We start from the raw sequence: 20,208 nt of genomic DNA on the forward strand, positions 1-20,208 counted from the left end.
TTGTTCAAGAACAAGGTTTCTGCGAGATCAAAGAATGTTTTTCTTGTGGCAGTAGGTGAGTTGAATAGGAGAGAAAAGAAGGGAGATGGTACAAATGAGAGGCGGCAGGCTGAATGATATTTGGGCGGGGATGGGAGCCCGCTTGTTAAGGTACCACCCACCTTAAGGTCAGGAAGATGGTCCCGGCCGACCGATCCAGCCGCCGGGCCATGGATATTCATTTCTGCCATGCCATTGGATTCGCACCTTGCAGCCGTCCAATCGAGTCTGGTCGACCTGGTGTGCGCGTGGAGGTGTGAATGCGAATGGGGTCCCGCAATCACACCGGGAAAAGGACGGGAGGACTGGCAGAGGCACTGCAGTAGCCAGTAGTGTATGCATATCCTTCACGCCTTCATCTGCAAGACGATGGGCAATGGCTCCCGTTCCCCTGCCGGGCTAGCGACGGAGCCAATGGCAGACAGAAGCGCCCAGGCAAGTGAGAGTCGCTGCGGGAGTGGCAGGGGATTATTCAATCGAAGGTGGTTGTTTGGGGGGTAGGAGGCCAATGAGATGCCGTATCACCTCGGTGGCAGAGAGGATCTCGACGATGAGTGGTGAGAGGGGAAGGCAATGAACAGGGATGCTGCGAGGTGTAAGCGCCGGCTTTACACTACGTTGGCTGCAGGATGCAACCTGGCACCACTGCCACAGCAAATCCCCGTCCTCGGCTTGTGGCTGTTTGTTGGACCTCTCCACGCTCACATTTCGTCGAGGTACAGACCAACAAGATGGTAATCCAACGGTATACTAATATCTGGTTGACTGGCATTCGACAGGACTGACTAGGATTATTGATGATTGTTGTTGAATTCGTGCAACACCCCGGTGATGATTCGATCCCGTCGCGCATCATCCGAGTTGAAATGACCGTGACGGCATGGACGCGTTGGCTCTGTCAACCCTAATGAGCGCTTGCTCCTCGCTCGCTCTTGAGCTCTATGCCATGTGGTCGGTAAAAGAGTGGAAGTTCAGACACAGAGTATTCCTGTCGTAGATGACCACCTGACCGCCATCGATGAAAGCCGAAGGGCGGTAAGCTGACGGCGTTGGGTTGCGTCTACTCCGAGATGTCCAGCCGCCTCGTGAGGTGATGCAGATCAAGAAAGTCAGCCTCAAAGAAAAGATTGACCTGGTCTGGGGGCCCCGAAAGAGTGCCTAGGTGGGTGAGATGGCCCGGGCAGGGTCTCACCTCAGAGACCAGCGACATGTTGTGGAGGAGTTTATAGCTTGCTGCAGCTTCCTGGCTAGATACGGGGCACAGGTACTCCGTAAGTGCCGTACCTCAAGATAAGATACCTACTTTGCCATAATACCTACTTGCCTAAGGCAGATCAGTAGGTGAGAGTGGGCTCAAAGACCTACGGACGGAGGAAATTGAATTGATTTGTTTTGAAGTGTGAATTTTGAGTCTTTGGGTAGGTCTTTCAGGTCATCTCATTCCACCCAAAAACGTGGAGGGAAAGATGGACGTTTATGGGGGTACCTTACCTTACATCGATGCTTCTATTCTTGGCCTTCCCTTCCACCCTTCCACCTTGGTCCTTTCTGCATTTTTGGCGGGATGGAGCAACGCCACTGTCAGATTTTAGTTGGAGGCGTGCAGCCCTTTGTGCACCTTCCAGGTCTTCCTATTCTCTTACCTGACTTGCCTTACAAAAGATGACAGTGAAGGTACATGCTCTTCACCGCCTGCCAATTTACAATTAGGAGCCCCGCCCTACAAGCAGGCGGTGGCCGAATTCTGCCGCACGAAAAAGTCCATCCCACCAACGCAGCATCTTGTTTCCAAGGCAGGATCAATAACCCCGCGCCGCCGCACACGCCCATCATGGCCACGGCCGAGCAATTTGAGGCCGAGAAACCTAAGCATGACGAATGGATACACGTTAAATCCAAGTCCCGGTCCCGGCGGAGCGCCCCCAAGCCACCTGTCAAGGGTCCTGGTGCAATCTCCAAGCCTGCTGAACCCCGCAGCCACAAGTCCGTCATCGACATAACGGCCGAGTACCACTCCTTCAAGTCCAAGTGGCGCGAAACAATATGCTGCCTTAGTCTGAAGAAGCTGGTGAGGGACAATTTCGAAGGCCATCGGAGAGTCCGTAAGGCGGTGTGTCTCGGTGTGGGCACATTTGATCCTGAGGACGGAGGCTGGGACGCAAAGAGGAGGAGTTATATCCAGCTCGACGCCTTTTTGACCGTAGTCGAGGTTTTATGTATGCCTACGCTTAGCTGTCGCAATACTTTATACCAAACTGCACTGCAAGCTCTCAGCTAACCGGATCCCCAGCCGAACTGTACAAAGAGTCGATACCGTGCTTATTCCAGGAACCTCGCTTCACTCTCAATGACGAAGCATTTCTTACCAGCCTTGGTCATGAGGTCGTCGAGTCCCCTGCCGCCTTCGAGGCCGTGGATGAAGAGACGATTGTGTTCGCGGTACACATGTATCGGCCAATATATGAGGCGACGCTCGGGAAGGCAGTGCCTGCCATGTTTGTCGGGACAGGATGGGACGTTTGGGATGAGTGCGTAAAGGTACTACTCCATGGCCGCCCAATGCTTATTGACATTTTGCCAGATTCGCCTTGATGAAGGATGGTGATTTCAAGTGCATGAGTGATATGCATGCCTCGCATAAGCACTTCCGCTTCCCACAGGATGGTACATACACTACATTCTCAAGCACGTGTGTGTACTGGCGGCCAAAATCCGAGACTGTGGTTCAACAAGAGACTTCGGTCGGCGAGAAAGATGCGTCGTTACCCCAAGAAGATGTAACGATTGTCGCCTGCGAGACTAGTACCCAGATAGAGGAAAGTCCTCAAATTACTCCGAGCAGAGAGTAGGGCTTGGCGCCTTGGACACTGACCCTGTCGATAAAGGAGTGAGGCTTCGAATCACAAATTGCTCAAGAAAATCAATATCACCACCACGGGGCTTTATGATACTGTACTTACAAGCATGCTGCGTTTGCGTTGAACATCTTCTGGCTATCCTGCTAAGCGCAGGCCCTCGAATAGTCAGCGGCATTTTGCATTAAGAACGATGCATGTGTTGAAAAACATCCGAGCAGTTCCAGAAACATCTGGTCCCTAGTATCCATGGCCAACTCATCCTTCGCAATATATCGAAACACTTCGGTTTGACGCCAGGTGCAAATGCCCTCTTACTTCCACCAAGATCAAGACTACACAGCAAACCCTCCTACACTCACACTCCTAGGAACTTTTCCATCATAGCCCTCCTTCTCTTGGCCAATCATCACAAACTTCACCTTCTTGGCACCAAAGAACTGTTCAAAGTCAGCATGAAAGTTCCCCACGTTCAAGATGCGCCCTTGCTCCCACTGGAATGTCACGCGCCGGACAGTTCGGGTCAAAGCCCATTGCCGTGACCTTGACCGTGCCCATCACTTCAATCTTCAAAACATCCCCCGGCATAAGAGGCGACGACACCAACATATTTTCGGACGCGAAGACAGGGTAAAGCACTAGCAGAAAGCACGTCAACAGTCTCTCCTTGACCGCATTATCATCGCTACCCGGTGCTTCAACGCGACTGCTGTTGAAATGCTCTTGCAGAATCCTCCTAACCTGCACGACCGATTCGGCAGGCTTTCCAATATGGAAAAAGCACCGGCGTCTGGGAAACTAGGCTCATCTTCCGGCAGATAGTACCCGCGTCGGAGTCCCGTTCAGGAGTTGCCGGGCTACGAAACCCGAGAATCCGTCCGAGATTTGGTCAGGTCGAAGTTGGCCCAGTACAACAAACTCTGATTGAAGAGCGCCTCGAAGACGGATGCTGCTGCGCCAAGGACTCGCGCTGCCATGCCGAGGGCAAAGTCATCGAACGCATACTGCAACCACGGCTTATCTCACGCGTTCTCTGGACGTGAGCTGACATCGAGATAGTCTTGGGTATGGCAATGTAGCCCATCTTCTCATCAGTCTTGACCTAGCCGCGCACATTATTGGCCCGACAGTCGGGTAGCCAGCCATCTTGCGGCCAGGGTACCTACAATCTGTGCCAATTCCCGCGGCGAGGTAAGCGCAAACAAGGGAAACAGATTGTGGTACGTTTCGTAGATACATTAGAGGCTATCGAATGCGGGCGAGGAGAGTCTTTATGTAGCGAGGGCGCGTTGTTCGTGGCGTCATTCGGCAAAAGTACGTGTAGGAGACATTCCCAAGAGACTCGCTCGTGTTGTTCGAAAGCGCCATACGACCTAGCCTCTCCTTTCCCGCAGACTACTACTCGCCGCAACGACCTTCTCAAAGTTCGACAGAGGTATCACCCGCTTTATGTGATTGCAGGCTCGATCAAACGAAACGAACGGGAATCCAAGATGGACTAACACCGGAGGCTTTGGCGTGAAACATACGATGGCCCAGGACCGCGACGGTTGGCTGTTATCTGGCCTATTTCAGCGCTCAGCCAAAGGCACCATATTCTAGCTATCTAGTACGGGGCGACCGGCGTCTATTCCGTTGACATATCTCCTAACAACATACGTGGCCCTTCATGGCCCTCGTGATCGCTAAGCCGTCTCACTGGGAAGCCGAGCTTTTAAACTGGCTACGACCGAAACTGCTCCGTCACGTTACGTTCACAAACACCCGCTTCTCAGCCCAGTCTGCAGGCATCTCGCCGTAAATATAGGAATGTTCCGAACTGACCGTTTAGTCCAGCGCCAGTGTCGGTGCAGAGTTTTCAGGGAAGGTATACCGTCCGGGGGACGTCGCCTGCGGCCGAGCTCCCGGTTCCGGAGTCATGGAGCAGAAATACGCCCGCGTCAATTCGGCTGACTCGGATATGTAGCCGGCCGGGGAGTAGCCCGCGACTTAGATGGCAACTTTAGCCATACCTAAGGTGACCGAAGCTCCAACGAAGACATAAATAGGGTCGCCGTTTGGGCCGTGCCTGCGAAGATGGTGACGTGCTGCCCTAGAGGACCAAGGATTCCAGAGCACGGTGTCGATACTGCATACCATTCCTTTTCTATCATGTGACTTAGCACTCGACAATCGTTATCAACTCTGGCTCGGCTTCAGTGCGAAAATATCGGATGGTCATGACAAAACTTTCCCAACCAAATGCCGACATTGCTATGGATAATAAGACGTGTAGTGTGATGTGAAATAGACTTCTGCGGATATGCTGTGTAACATCCGCTAGCCGACTTGTACCTTGACCGTCCGGCTTCAAGTTTGCGGGAGATCCTTCATGTTATCTTCCTCTTCACTTTCACTGTGTCCTCCTGACGAGCTATTCACCTAGTCTCAATGGAACCCTTGCGTTCGCGTCCGTACCCCTCAGCTTCATTGCATAAATAACCAAGATTGGGATGCCTCTGACGGCTGACGGCTCGACTTTCTAGGCCTTTCTAACAAGAATTTCCTGGGCCCCGTGTCCGCAATTATGGGGTTTATGTCCAATAACAATCGTACATACTTCAGATCAACGTCGCAGGAGCAACTTGACTTCTGTCTTAGGAAATCAAGGGGAAAGCCCTAGGTCCAGGATAAGATAGTAACGTACTAGTGAAGCGAGACATACTCAAAAGCGGTGCCACTGCCTAGAAGTCCGAGTTAATTGGATCAACCTATGTCCAAACTCGCTGGTGATGGAACCTGAGGAGACTTGCTCTCAGTCACTCACATTTTCCATGCCGTTGGGCTAAGCGGGCCCGTCCTGAAAGCGGCCCGATCCCGAGCTCTCACGAAAAGCTTCACCCGGCCTGGACATCCGCTCGGCTGCAAAGCGCAAGTTTGATGACAGACATGGCCGAAATTGGCCCGTGCGAAGCTTTAAGAAACCACCCGAATCAGGGAATGGATACCTTCCCGGAGCACATAGCCCTGGCCGTAGGATGGGCACCTCAGAGTTCTGGGCCCTCTGTTGTGGTTCTACTACGGTATCAGGCCAAAGTTTAACCCCCTTGTCAGGCATCTTCGCCCGTGCTTCTCGAGATTACATCCGCGATATTACTTTCGAGATTCTTGTGCACGTCGGACATATATTTGGCCATTGAGAGTCACTGCTCTGCTCTGGCCAAACCCACGCTACCTGGCCAGACCCACGCTACCTGGTAGGGAGTTCAAATATACCCCTAAGGACCAAGTAGCTTCTTTTCCTTACCTTATGCGGGGTTCATAGCTTACTAGATAATTGCCGGGGATCCCAGGCAACATGATCCTTGAACTAGCTGCGGAGGGGGTACAGGGGGCAGTAGGTATTCCTTTCTTCGGTCGTTGGTCGGACAATAGCCTTACTCCTACCTACTGCGGACCTCGCAAACCCCTCTCGTCAACGTTCGTCTTGATCCAACGACTGATCTTCACCCATTCAGCTCACTATCATCTCCGGCCGGACATTCGCTTAGTCGAGAGCTTCTCGCATGGCACCAACCCTCTCAAATAGCCGTCTCAAATGATGACATCGCCCCATGAATACGACCGCGCCACAATCCGTCTCTCAAGGCATAACAGCGACTGTGCCGCTGCCAGAGATTGTGCCGGGCAAAAAGTCCACGAAGAAACGCGTGAGAAACTTTTCCGCCGATGACCGCGCCGCCCATCGTATCTTTGAAAGGGGTCGCCGCGAAGCCTTCAAGGAACGCTTGACTGTGAGCATTGACGGGCGAGACAAAAGCAGCTGTTAATCTTGTACCCAGACTGATCATCCAATCCATAGGAACTCGCCGGCCAGCTGCCAGTCCTCGCAGACACTGATCCAGAGCGGCTATCGAAGCATGTCGTCGTTAATGAGAGCATTGCCCGCCACAAGCTCCTGGAGAACCGATGCGTCAACGCTCTTCGAGATATTGAGTCCTTGCTACGAGAGCGCGATGAGCTGTTGGCGGAGATTAATGTCTGGAGAGGCACCGCCGGCGCGAGTACCCAGCTGCCGAAAAGCATTTCTAATATTGCGGGTCTTGTACAGACTGAGGATGAAATGCTGAGTCGCGAAGCAAAAGGCCATTACGTACGCGAAGGAAATGGTTCCAGCGAAGACAAGGGGCCTCGTGGCGGTCAAACTCAGGCTGCGATGGCGATTGGCACCCACTCGAGCGAAGCATCTCATCTGTCGCAGCTTCCAGAAGTGGATCGGACACACGATATCAACCCAGTACCAAACCTTGACGACTTATTGCGCGACACGTCATGGTCTCAGACTACCCAAACTCATCTACCAGTTTTTCCCGCCGAACCTCCACTTACGAGCCCAGACGGTATCCCAATTATACCACCTCCCACCACACAGGATCCTCTGCCAGTGGCGACGTCAGAAGCAGCCGACTATCGAATGTTCGTCGACGTAAACCCAACACAGCAGGCGCTGCTCCTCAACATGGACACGATTCAGTTTCCTGCTCCGGACGAGAACTCCACGGAGATATCAAACGTTCTGCTTAGGCCTGACTATCTTTCTCGGACCAGCTTAGATCAAGAACCATTACTTCAGCACTCTCAGCAATGGGTCTCTTGGCATGGATAGTCTGTTTCATTGTCCCGAACTCCTCATGTGTTCTAGCGAACGCCACTTCACGACTCACGCGTACCAAGGACATACCGGCGATACCGTTCGTCTCAAATCTGCTTAAGGACCTCCTCAATCTTTTCTTGACTACTCTTCTCACCCCCGATGAAGAGCTTCAGCGCATCTGAGAGCCGAGTCGTCGTAACGGGGTCAGCCTCGATAGCACTCTGCAGCGCGGCACCACCATCAGCGAGGTAGTCAATGTCAGTGCGGGCCAGCTTTCCGTCCCACTCGGCCGCCGCAAGAGGGTCGATGGTGGCGAGCTTCTTCAGCCGCTCAGGGGTCGGACGGATGTCCTTATAGACATGAATAGGCTTCGGCATGCCTTCGCCTGGCTGCTTGCTACCATCGTAGGGTAGCTTGGCAAGTTGGTCGAGAACGGTATGGGAGATGGTTGCGGAATGGCATCCCATTTCTCCTGCCGCCATGGCCTCTTTCGCTGAGATGAAGCTGGATTCAATAGCTTAGCGATGCTTGGAACAAGAACAGTTTCATATGCGCTTACCTGGCGTTCTTGACGAGTGGCTGTTCTTTCCCGGTCTCTTTGTACAGCCGCTTGTATGTCTCGATGATCTGGATGATTCGTGCCGACATAGGGTGTTGCGTCGCTGGGTCCTCGACATTCGGCCAGAGTGTATCCGGTTCGTCGTGAGCACGCACCTCTGCGACAGACATCAGTAAAGAACGCTCAACAAAGTGGGTGGGTTGTTCTGACCATTGTAATACGGGCTGATGTACAGCATGCCGGCCTGGCTGCAAGCAATAGCTTGAGGCAGGCTGAACAGCGCTGTCCCTAGGGTGGGGATCCCTTCCGACGACAAGATCTTTGCAGCGTTCAGAGCTGGTCCAGTCGATGGTATTTTGATGCAGTATCGATTGCGTCCGATGCCGGCCTTGGCAAATTCGCGATCATAGAGGCGTGCATGATCAAGGGTTTCTTGTTCCTTGTACGCGTTGGAGGGGAGAGTTTGCAAGAGGACTCGCCCGCGAATGGAGTTGATATTCTTCTTGCACATGAGAACGGCCTGGCAATTCGGTGTCAGCCTGCTATAATATGGCACCAGGAATTCTTTTGGTGCAGACCATGCGAGTGTAGATGGTGAGCCACCCTTCATTCTTCAGTTCCTTTGCAGTCTCGAGGAAAAGATCCCTGTTCGATTCATGGCCGAGCTGGATATCAACCCAGAGCTGGTTGCTCGTCTGGTCGTGGGGGACGATGGGCATGCTCTTGATGTACTCAGGATCCATCCAATCGACATCGACGTTTACTGTGTTATGTTGATGAGTGTCCAGGCTTCTGAGAGGTCGATCTAGGCGCAAGTTTTCACTTACTCTGTTTCTCAAGCTTATCAAGCCATGTAATTGCGCCCTGGCTTCCCATGATTGCGGATCGGTGGTAAATTTGGCTAGATGTCGAGGTAGAAATGTTCTCTTTCTTGGAAATCTCAGTGATTCGATCTTTACATCACGTTCTTGAATCCAAGGGAAATCTCCTTTAATAACAAATAACTCAACTCAAATATTTCGGCATTGCTGTCTCTAGATTGACTGTCTCATGCCCTGCATGTGGCTGCATCTTCACAGTCATCACTAGACATATCAGTGGTCCCATTCCGAACACTGTAAGACCAATCATGCGAACATCCTTTTGGACCCCCAGGATGCCACACGCAGGTCAATGTAAGGCAACACGCAGGGCACTGTTGACCCCGCACCGTGAGGCCTTTTACCCCTGTTTATCGTCTGTTCACATCGATGATCGGAGGAGGCAAAGAGGATACTCTGGGGTACACTTACCATAATACGACTGTGCTAGATACCATTTTTCTGGGTGCTGGCGCCCGCACCTCGACTTTGAAATTAGTGTAGCAGAAGTCGTCAATGTTGTGTCCACACCTTTGATGGGGATGCTCTGAATATGTCTGGTCAGACTGTGATGGGCTGCGAATTTGTATTAGTTTGGGAATATCAGATGCCCTCTGAATTCAGTTTGATCACACTCACTAATACCTACTCTGATATTAACTATCCCCAAGAACCCCGAGTCTTCTAATCGGGCGAAAGACCTTCATTAACCGGGGCTACGCGGCCGCCTCCCGAACAGCCTAGCATCAAGGTTTCAAGACCAACAACTTTCTATACACATCGCCCCGCATAGGCCAGAGAAACTAGCGCGTCTTACCATGTTACCCAAGCTCTAGGGTTCATGGACACACACAGGGCAGCCCCGCACTTACCCCATCCTGAACAAACACCACCAGGGGATGTCCTGCACAGGGAGGTTTGTTGCAGCGTATTTTGGTCACGGGAGCAGGTCCGAGGGATCCTCCCAGCCGTTCAACAGCTGATGATACTAAGACGTTCGGCATTGGTGACGAGGACCCGGTAATATTTCATCCGACCCCATGGAAGATGATGCTGGAACCGGAGGAGCAACCAGGATGGAATGGATTCATTTGCATCAAGTTATAAAGGAGCCTCCATCGTTATACTTCACTATGATCTCCGGTGTTGGCTTACTTCATTCTTTTTTTTGAGAGACGACTTTTTCTTCTGGTTCAAAGAAGTCAGCCACTATGTCCCGCGTATCCGATGGCGAAGGGGACGTCAAATCGAAACTTGACGTCAGTCACGTTGAGCACACGGATGCAGACTACAGCCGCAACATCGACGCAAAGTGAGCAGTCATCACTCAGATATCTTACGTAAATAGCAATTGACCACGGTCAGTAGAATCCGTAATCCACTCATCGGAGTCTCCAAATCGGATCTTCGCGTCCAGGTGTCTGGATTCTGCCGCGAGTATGGCTTCGGCGAAAAAGAGGATATCTTTTATCGCGGCGCCCTCGCAGCTCAAAACCCAGAGACTTACGATTCATTCGAAGAACTCACTGAGGACGACAAGAATGTGCTTCGCCAGGAGGTCACCCACAAATGGCATCTTCCACGGGACCTCTACTGGAGCATCGCCCTTTGCTCACTCGGCTCTGCTATACAGGGATGGGACAATACAGGTGCCAACGGTGCCAACCTCTCTTTCCCTCAAGAGTTCGGCATCGTGGACAGGCAGGGACTAGTTGGTGTCATCAACGCCGGCCCGACATTGTTCGGGCTCCTGAGCGCATGGGCTGCCGATCCTATCAACAACTATTTAGGTCGCCGCGGAACGATCTTCCTGACCGGTCTGTTTTGTGTGTTTCCCGTTCTTGCCCAGGCTTTCACGCAGAATTGGTGGGGCCTCTTAATTTGCCGTCTGTTCATGGGCCTAGGAATGGGAGTCAAGATTTCAACAATTCCGGTTTACTCAGCCGAGGTCGCACCTGCTGCTATTCGCGGCGGAATCGTCACGAGCTTCCAGCTGTGGGTGGCGTTTGGTATCTTTGTCGGCTTCTGCTCCAACTTGATATGGTTTCGTATCGGCGATTTAGCATGGAGATTCCAGTTGGGTGCCGCGTTTGCTCCTGCTATTCCGGTTCTTATCTTTGTCTGGTTCTGCCCTGGTATGTTTCGTGATTTTCGGTTCTTTGCTTGAGACGTCTGACCAGAGATGCAGAATCTCCTCGTTGGTTGATGAAGAAAGGCCGCTACCAAGAGTCCTTCAAATCCTTCTGTCGCCTTCGGAATACCGAAATGATGGCTGCCAGAGACTTGTACTACGCCCATAGACAAGTCATTGAAGAGAAGAACGCGTTCGGTGGCCAGACACTTTTACGGCGAATGACCGACCTGATTGTCATTCCCCGTCTCCGCCGTGCAACCATCGCCTCATCTTGGATAGTAATTTCGCAACAGTTCAGCGGAATCAACATCATGGCCTTTTACTCTTCGACGATCTTTGAGCAAGCTGGCTACTCCGCCCAACAATGTCTCCTCGCCTCTATGGGATTCGGCCTCGTCATGTTTGTCTTCGCCTTCCCTGCGGTGTACATGATGGATACTTTCGGTCGAAGGAATCTCCTCCTCATCACCTTTCCCAACATGGCTTGGTGTCTGTTAGCCTCGGGTCTTTGCTTCCTGATCAATCAAGGCTCAAGCGCGAGAGTACCACTCATTGCATTCTTCATCTATCTATTCACAGCAATGTACGGGCCAGGTCAGTGAAAAAGCAAATTTCCATTCTAGAAAAAGAAAGCTAAAACACGAACAGGAATGGGTCCTCTTCCATCCATTTACTTTTCAGAGGCTTTCCCTCTGTCTCATCGGGAGATAGGCTCAGCATCCACGATCTGCGTCAACAACGCGGTTGGTAGTGCCCTGACTTTAACCTTTCCCCGAACTTTTTGCACAGGATTGGGCCGACTGGGGCATTTTGCTTCTATGCAGGTCTCAACCTGCTCGCCTTCATCGTCATCTTCTTCCTCATTCCCGAGACCAAGTGAGTCCTCATACCGCTCAGAAAACCAAAAAGTCACTGCTGACTCGTAATACCAGGCAACGGACACTAGAAGAGCTAGACTACATCTTTGGAGTTCCCACACGTCGCCATGCTGCCTATCAGGTCCGTACATGGTTACCATGGTTTGTGAGGAGATATATTCTTTTCCAGAGAAACGCTAAGCTCGAACCACTTTATCATCTCGAATGATCAAAACATCAATGGCTGTTGCAAGGGATGGAGGGATTCCGTAGCTAGACAGGCAGTCCCACTAAATGATCTGCAGCAGTGCGAACTCACAATAACTCCAAGGATATTACTCTTGTTAAAAATAGTAATCATGATGCTCCCAAACCCTTTAATAAGGTTATTTCCAATGTCTGTTCAAAATCGGGCAGATCGCCAATATCTCAGGCTTAGCAACGTCGTTCTCTCAATGCATGGTTTTTGTAACACCGGGCCCGTATCCATGCAGGCAGCACCAACTGAGTAGTGTGGCACAGTATATACTGACACACTGAAATTGTTCCTCTGAATCAAAGCTGTTTCGGCTCGGCTCAAGCAATCACTTCCATACAAATCAGCAGAAAAGCTTTCAATCCGTGTTCGACTCTTGGGTCTGCTAGCTATGGACAGAACTGAACAAAATTTACTTCACATCTGGAGTAATCCTAACCTACTGGGCAAGACTTGAAAATATGACCCCCCTCCCCGAGCCAGGTTTGCCTGCTTGTACAAGCTCACCAGACTTGCGAGTGACTAATAACTTTACCCATGTTTGGTTAAACTTCCGAACTCGAGAAGCATAAGAGTTCTCTCTGTCTTTTCTCTTTTGAACGTTAGCATGATGAATCATCTGCCTGTCTTTTTATTTCTTGATATTGGCATCAATGCCATCGGGCGGAAGGAACATTTTGGGTCCCTCTAGCAGGGGATTCGAGATTTGGCCTAGGATTGGGCTTATGATGCTGAACTTGTTTAGTTCTCGCTGCACGAGAATCATTATGACTCTCGCATGCGTTTTGAGCGGGTCGCCGATCACAAGAATTCTTCGGAAATGCCACCGGGAAAAAACATGATTCTTAGGGCTACTGAGCCGTGTGCGGTCTGTTGGCGTAGATATCACGTAATGTAGTTGTCTCCATAAACTGATCATCGAGGTGGTTCTCTCCCAGAGCGAGTTCGTCTTTGTAAATTCTTGAAATGGTTTTGCCATATGTTCTGTCCAACATTATGGAAAAAAAGCTAGTACAGACGGTTATTCGGGACCGCTAACATCGTGTAGTCAAGAAATTTCTCCTTTGGAGCAATCACTTCGTTAATAAGAGCCTTTCGCTCCGCCTGGGTCGAACGTAAGCTCTTTTGAAGGAGACAATAACCGTCACGAGGCCATAAATTGCGGATACACATCCAGGGTCCGCCTTTGTCTACCACTAGCCTAACTAGTACTATGGGTAGAAGCTACCTGATGTCAGGTAATAGTTCACGAAATGCCCTACAGTCCAGATCTAGTCGGGCAACGAGACCAAGAACGGAGATCACGAGGCCAGACTTTAAACTCTCATTCCTGAGTATAGATTTGGACTTTGATCGGGCCTGGTCTAGAATTGTCTAAGAAAGTGGCTCCTTGTATGGTTCTGCTGTGTTGAACGCGGAGTAAACAACCAATGCGAAGCAGATGTTCAATGCCATATCTGAGGCCAAGTGCTTCACGCCCGCTGAGTGCTAGAAGCGGACGTACTCCATCGCCATATATAAGAATCAGCGCGAGTGAAATTTGTTTTGTTTGCTTCTTATTGAAAGGGGAGATGAGAGATGGGAGAAATTCAGCGCTAGAAAGGTTTTCGAAGAGGCTTTCAATAGCTCACGATAGAGAAGTTATGCTTAAAAGAAATGCTTCGCCACCATTTTCGTCTCTCGCTGCGAAAAACAAATGCGCCATGTAGTTACGCCTATCAAAGACACAGCGAGATTTGTGATCACCTCAAACATCTTTTCTGCTCCTACTTTTCCTATTCATTCCCAAAGAAGTCATATGCGACGAAGGGTGACATTCGCTCTGTCGACGGGACCTTTAAGGCCCTCAGTAGTCTCATTTGAGTACCCTGCAGGGGCCACAATTTCTGCCGTTGTTCCGACAGGAAGAGTTGCCTGGATGAGTATCACCCCAGCAGTCTCATCGACGCTGACCTCAACCTCAAGCACGCCTTGCGAAAGTTCGGTATGATAGTGAGCAGACTTGATACCGCACAACACTGGCGCAAGCTGTACTTTGCTCCAACCCGGTTGCAGCGGCTTCACACCAACCACATACTGCGGCAGAAGAAACACTGGCCAACAAGACCAGGCATGCATCAGTGAGGTGTCGTGTCCGAAGGGCTTGCCCTCGGTTGTCATCGCTTCCCAGTGCCCTCCCGAGTAGTTTGGACTTGACGTGTCCGCCATTGGACCCCACACATTTTCAATCAGCTGGATTGCTTCAAGACCCTTTTGACGTGAAAATAGCGCCTCCACAGCGAATCCTGTTGCGTAGGGACTCACAACTCCTGTACGGTCCCAGTGTTGAAGCCCCTTGAAAGCTGCAGGCATCCAGCCTGGAGGTCCAGAGAGGTGAGATGCACAAAGATCGCCGTCTGCAGCGACACCAAGTGCAATGGCATAGCCATTCGTGTCCTGACATATTCCTTCCTCCGGCAAAGTGGACCCCATACGGATGCAACACTTTTCAGAGTTCCATAGATTGGTTAGAATGCTCTTTTTCAGAGTCTCGAGCTTTCCAGACAATTGGGATCTTCGATGGTCGTCGGTGGTCATGGCCTTCACCGCGTTCAGTGCGTCATAATATGCCAAATTCGTTGTGCCAGAAGCTCCAAAAACAGGTCCCCCGAGTGGATACCAATGCACTATGAAGTATTAGCTAATATATTATGCAGCTGAGAGAGGGACCTTCATCTTACTTGACATGTCTGGTGAAACTTCGATCAGTCCCGATGGCTTCTCCTGGGATTCGGCGTACTTGAGCAACTTTTCAGCCGCCGGAAGATAACGACGAAGAGCTTCGTGGTCTCCAGAATTCAACCAGTAGTCTTTGATGGCGACTACCAATAACAAGGCGTAAGTCATAGAGTAGAATGCGTAAGTCGGAGGAGGCTCGGTCCCTGCGTGGATAGGGGCCTGGATAGGACACAGATTTCCAAGGTATCCTGCCCCGGTCTGATGGCTAGCAAGAAGCTCGATGCTTCCTGCAACAGCTCCGCTATCCATACCAGAATAGGCAACGCCTCGACCTGAAACGAAGAGATCTCCTCCAAATGTTGCTCGATCTCTCTTTGCGCCATCTACCATGCATGGTACAGCATTCGTTCCAACTTGGAAGTCTGCCAGTGTCCTCTCCTTGTTGCCGCATAACAAGTCATTCTGGTAGAGACAGTCTCCGTTCGCGTCTCTGACATCCAAGTTGCGATAGAGAGCAAGCCAACCCTCAGGACCTCCGAAAGCTACAGAGCCAGTGTTGATTCCCGAACCTCCCAGAAGGGGTCTGATCTGTACGTCTGCGATTGTTGCAACTTCTTTCTCGTTGATGATGACGGTGATCCGGTTGCCGCTCGTAATGGTAGAAACTTTGATCCATTCGCCTTGCTTTACGATTCCGTGAGTAGACCAGCTGCCAAAGGACTTGACTGGAAAAACGGCCGATACATGTGACATTCCCTCGAAGGCACGAAGTTCTTCTTGGACAACGTCCAGGCAGAAGATGACTCCATTGGCAACCATGTGGACACCCCAACTCGCACCTAGCTCTTCAACAAGAACCTGGAACGAAACTTCCTTGTCACCCCATCGCGTGCCTTGGCGGCAAGGAGCCCAATGTTGACCAAGAACCCTGGTCCCTTGATCGGTGATGTCCCATGCTGGGGCCGTCTCGCCTTTGACCACGGTGCACATTTCTAGCGTGTTGACACCGTCATTCCAAATGCGGTTGAGAATTTCGTCTGAACAACTGAAAGAAGCCTTGGGTCGTATTGTTGGCCTGATTGACTCAAAACCGAGTTTGCTGATTACAAGAGTGGCATTGGAAGTGATGAGAACAACTTTCAAGTACCTCTGGGATCGTTGTGCGAGTCTCGGTTTGATAGTTTGCTGCGATTCCGAGGGTGCTATAGTCATTGAAACATTGCGATAACAGTCCATAGCATTGGAAAAGAAGAAGTAGGGGCCATCGCCTTCGAGATTGTGTTAGTTAAGACACAACAAAGGTTAAAGGGGAACATTTCTACTTGTTTCGCAATCGATTCCTTCGATAGTTTCGCTATAAAACATTCTCACGCTGATGGGACCCTTGCCGCTCGCACGATCAACGTAGAATGAAGGAGTTCCGCCAATGCATCGGCCATAGTCAAAAGTTATCGATGCCTGTGTCGAAGATCCTGATAGTTCGCCATTTGTAAGAGTGACGACCCCTGACTCAGCATCGCGCCGAGCACCATTCGAGGTTGAAACTAGCCGCGATGGCTCCAATAGGATGAGTTCTGAAGGATCCATTTGAATTGTAAGGGAAGCAAGGTGTAATGAAAAACAATCGTTGAATTGGTAGGAGGTTTGACCTTGAAGACGACCTACGTGCAGTTACCCAGGTTTTGAATGGCATGCCTAATAAGCGTGGATGGGCATCTAAGTCAGACCCTTTTCGGGAAATCCGAACATATCTAACACTAGGCTTGTTTCGGACCGGCGTCCACCCGGATATGTGGGGGATAGGTGGACAAAGCTCATAAAAGAGGCGACATGTCCACCTCAACGCGAGCTTGGTTCACGTCTCCGTCCACCCACGAGGTTGCTCATACATCTCGGCAACTCCACAGTTATCTGGGGCGCATGAGCTTCCCCAGATTGCCCAATTGAGTTGATGGGTTCACCAAACGAAATTGAACAGACTAGCCACACTTGTGGGGTTTGTTCTCGATCTTTTACCCGCATAGAGAATTTGAAACGTCATCAAAAGACGCGTAGGTCATTCGAGAATGAGCATGAAGGAGACGGTGACGCTTGAGTCCTGACTGTTGTGCTGTATAGATCAGGGGAACCTACCTCACCGTTGTATCATTTGTCAAAAGAGGTTTTCACGGAGCGATCTTCTCAAGAAACACCAACGACTTCATCAGAAGCTTAGCCAAGAGGATGCATCACGTGACGAGGACGAATTCTCACCAGCGAAAAAGGTGGATTACTCCTTCATCATGGAGGACCCTAATCCACATTCGTCCCTGTCGCGAGATAGAGGCGGAGGAACGGGAACTACACAGCCGACAATTCTTGGCGACTCATCACTGCATTACCCAGATGTCGGCCGCGCCATGAATAAAATGCCTATGACGAGTTATGCTGCGTCTTCGGTTCTTTTGCCATCCGGTGTCGCGTTCGCCAGGCCACAAGACACAGTGGCTACAGCCAGTGAGCTTGGGGCGAATGTGGACTACTCGTATTTCGTTCAACCATGGCAGGATAGTCTGTGGGTTGACTCAAGCCAGTGGTTTACGCCGGATTTCTACGACGCGGTTAGAGAGACATCACATATCAGTGATCCTTTCATACTCCAGGACGATTCGATGTCACTTTCTGCTCACTGGAACTGGCTGGGTCAATCCCCCACTATGCCTAGCAGTAGTACTCTCAAGATGGCCTCAAACGCCAACCATGTCGCAGCTTTGGTTCCAGCTGAAGTCTCGGATGGGTCAGAGAGTATATTGAGAGTCTCTTCTCCTCCGAACTTGCCCTCGAGAGAAGACGGCGTAGCGTTCGCGTGGAACCCGTCGTCGAAAAGTCTTTGCCAGACACATTCTATATCTATCAACGAGTCACACCCTCTCATGATTCTACATAATCCTCAATTCGACATACTAGAATCAACATGGATTCGCGTTCAAAGTTTCCTAGAGCTTAAAACCCCCGGCTCGGAGAACTTAATTCTGCCGTCCCTGGCAGTAGCAAATGTTTTTTTGGGGCTCTTTTTCGAGTGTTTCTATGAGCAAAGCCCTGTGCTACACTTACCAACAATCTCGGTTAATCATTTACCGTCACCTTTACTCTCTGCCATGATTATCATCGGCGCCACCTACAGCGGTATCCGGCACACAAGGCGCTTTTCCATACTCATGCTCGATAGAGCTCGGCAAAATCTTCAAGCACTGATCGAAACCGACAAAAGCTTGACTAGACATCCTGAAACCATCTATGCATCTTCTCTTCTAGTGTATACTGGGTTATGGTGCGGAAACAAAGGGGCATTTGAGACTGCCGAAGCATTCCGAGGAAGTTTGGTGACATACGTTAGACGTCTGTTCCAACCGAAAACAAAAGTCGCGGATGCCCCAGATAGTCGCGTTGAAGATCGTTGGAAGGCGTGGGCAATATCTGAGTTCAAACGTCGTTTACGCTGGTATGTGTTCATGATCGACTCACAGTTTCCCGCGATCCTAAACATGCGGAGTATGATGTCTCTCGCAGAGGTCGCTAGGTGGGAGTGCCCGGGTGATGACGCCGCCTGGTGTACAACGAGTGCTCTAGCCTGGGAAGCTATAGTCAAATCCTTGGGGAGTTCATCGGCGCCAGAGTTTGGCAATGTTTATAAGGCTCTTACAGACAACAGAAGAGCTCATTCCACCAGTTCGACACCATTAGTCTCTCCTATTACTGATAATATCAGCTCGTGGACACAATTCCTGGTTCTCAGCTCTTTGGCTAGCCAGGCACTGGACTGGTCGCACGATTGGTCAACACAAGTCGGCAGTGACCTTGCTATGCTACAAGATATGAGCAGTGATTGTCATCAAGAAGGTCTGCGAATACGGGACAACATCATCGGTAAGTCATACTGTCTCCCAGTCGTCTCTGCCAAAGCTCACGCGTTTATTTCAGCATCTTTGAAATCATGGGAGTGTTACCACAGCACCAAGCACAATGGCAACCCGATCACGGATGTGGCGCAAAGTTCAGTGCTGTACTTCCAGAAAGCATCTCAAATACTCCGTGGCCTAGTAAACATTCAACTACATACGTGCGTTGCCGATTTGCAAGATTCCCTCGGAAAAAGCGGAGCAAATGCTGTTGAGGAAAGCCTGGGCCGACTTCGAGTCTATTTCACAAACGGATATACCGGTTGTGTTGGTTCACATCAAGAGCCGCCATTTGAGTCTCTAGACGCCTTCGCCAAATCAGTCATGGAGACTGCATCAATCATGAGCAACCCAACACTACAGTCTGCCACGCCTTATAGTATTTTTGGGATCTTCTTAAATCATGTCTTACAATGGGCGTTTCTAAGAAGCAGCCCCGAAACGTTGAAGTCGCACCTTTGTGGGCATCTCCGAGAGATATCTTCCTCATATCATGGACAGGGCATATCGGAGCTCACTGGAATACTTGATTTCGGGCTGTCTTCAGCAGACACCACAGTCATGAACAGGGACAGAAGCCACTTAGTTCTCATGCAAGCTGCGCAGAATTTGGCGCTACTTGGTACTTGGGGCGCATCGCTAAACCTCGCCCTTCTGCTTCAGTTGAGAGCAAAAACTTAGTTTTGACGCTGTTGATATTAAGGCTTTAGTCTGATAGTGGCCTGCTCAGATTATTATTGCAAAAGGCCCTAAAGCCACAATGCGCAGACAAACAGGATGCTTGTTGAGCCCAGGAGAATAAATCTCATCAACCAAGCTTCAAATTGCGAGTTTTCATCGACGCCACAGTGACTACACAAGCATTCGAAAAGAAGAATATGAATGTCGGTATAGTTCGGTTGTCTTCGTGATTAATGATGACCCATTCGTCCAGCACCGTGAAAATGCGCAGTGAATATGAGGTCCTGCCATGGTTGACTAGCTCACGGAAAAGAAATACGAGCAAACGATCCGAAGCTAAGATACCTTACTAAATTAGTCTAGGAAGTCATCCTAACTGGGTCTTGTTAAGGTTATGCATGCCTCCCATTAGCAGGCTTTAGCAGCACCTGGGATAGGTAGGCCCACTTGCCTACTTTTGAACGTGGCACTACCTGCTTATCCGCGTTCAGTTGCTTCTGAGTTCTATCAATCATCATTACTTCGCCGATCGGGAATAATTCGCAAGGACCTCCCATGCTTTCACCATCAGGTCTGGTAGTCTTCCTCCGTACGTTGCAGCAAGGATAAGGTCTCCGCGGGGTCCTCAATCCACCAAGGCACGTACGTGTCTAGTGATGGCAAGCAGAGGCCGAAGCC

The 20,208-nt window shown here is 50.5% G+C and overlaps 3 protein-coding genes across 3 annotated transcripts; 2 read left to right on the plus strand and 1 right to left on the minus strand.

Annotated features, from left to right (window-relative positions):
- Positions 1-1,870: 1,870 nt before the first annotated feature.
- On the plus strand, positions 1,871-2,631 carry N0V96_005493 (uncharacterized protein; the record flags this gene model as incomplete). Its single annotated transcript, XM_053199246.1, has 2 exons — positions 1,871-2,255; positions 2,330-2,631. The coding sequence occupies 2 exons, from the start codon at positions 1,871-1,873 to the stop codon at positions 2,629-2,631; spliced, it is 687 nt and encodes a 228-aa protein (XP_053043308.1).
- Positions 2,632-7,631: 5,000 nt separating this feature from the next.
- On the minus strand, positions 7,632-8,962 carry N0V96_005494 (uncharacterized protein; the record flags this gene model as incomplete). The annotated part of the gene is made up of 5 exons (XM_053199247.2): positions 7,632-8,031; positions 8,087-8,243; positions 8,297-8,606; positions 8,665-8,849; positions 8,914-8,962. The coding sequence occupies 5 exons, from the start codon at positions 8,960-8,962 to the stop codon at positions 7,632-7,634; spliced, it is 1,101 nt and encodes a 366-aa protein (XP_053043309.2).
- Positions 8,963-10,157: 1,195 nt separating this feature from the next.
- Positions 10,158-11,682, plus strand: N0V96_005495 (uncharacterized protein; the record flags this gene model as incomplete). Its single annotated transcript, XM_065757412.1, has 3 exons — positions 10,158-10,258; positions 10,315-11,081; positions 11,162-11,682. The coding sequence occupies 3 exons, from the start codon at positions 10,158-10,160 to the stop codon at positions 11,680-11,682; spliced, it is 1,389 nt and encodes a 462-aa protein (XP_065613755.1).
- Between the last annotated feature and the right edge of the window lie 8,526 nt (positions 11,683-20,208).

Source organism: Colletotrichum fioriniae (assembly GCF_027942845.1).
Source record: "Colletotrichum fioriniae strain IMI 355084 chromosome Unknown scaffold_6, whole genome shotgun sequence".
Lineage (NCBI taxonomy): Eukaryota > Fungi > Ascomycota > Sordariomycetes > Glomerellales > Glomerellaceae > Colletotrichum > Colletotrichum fioriniae.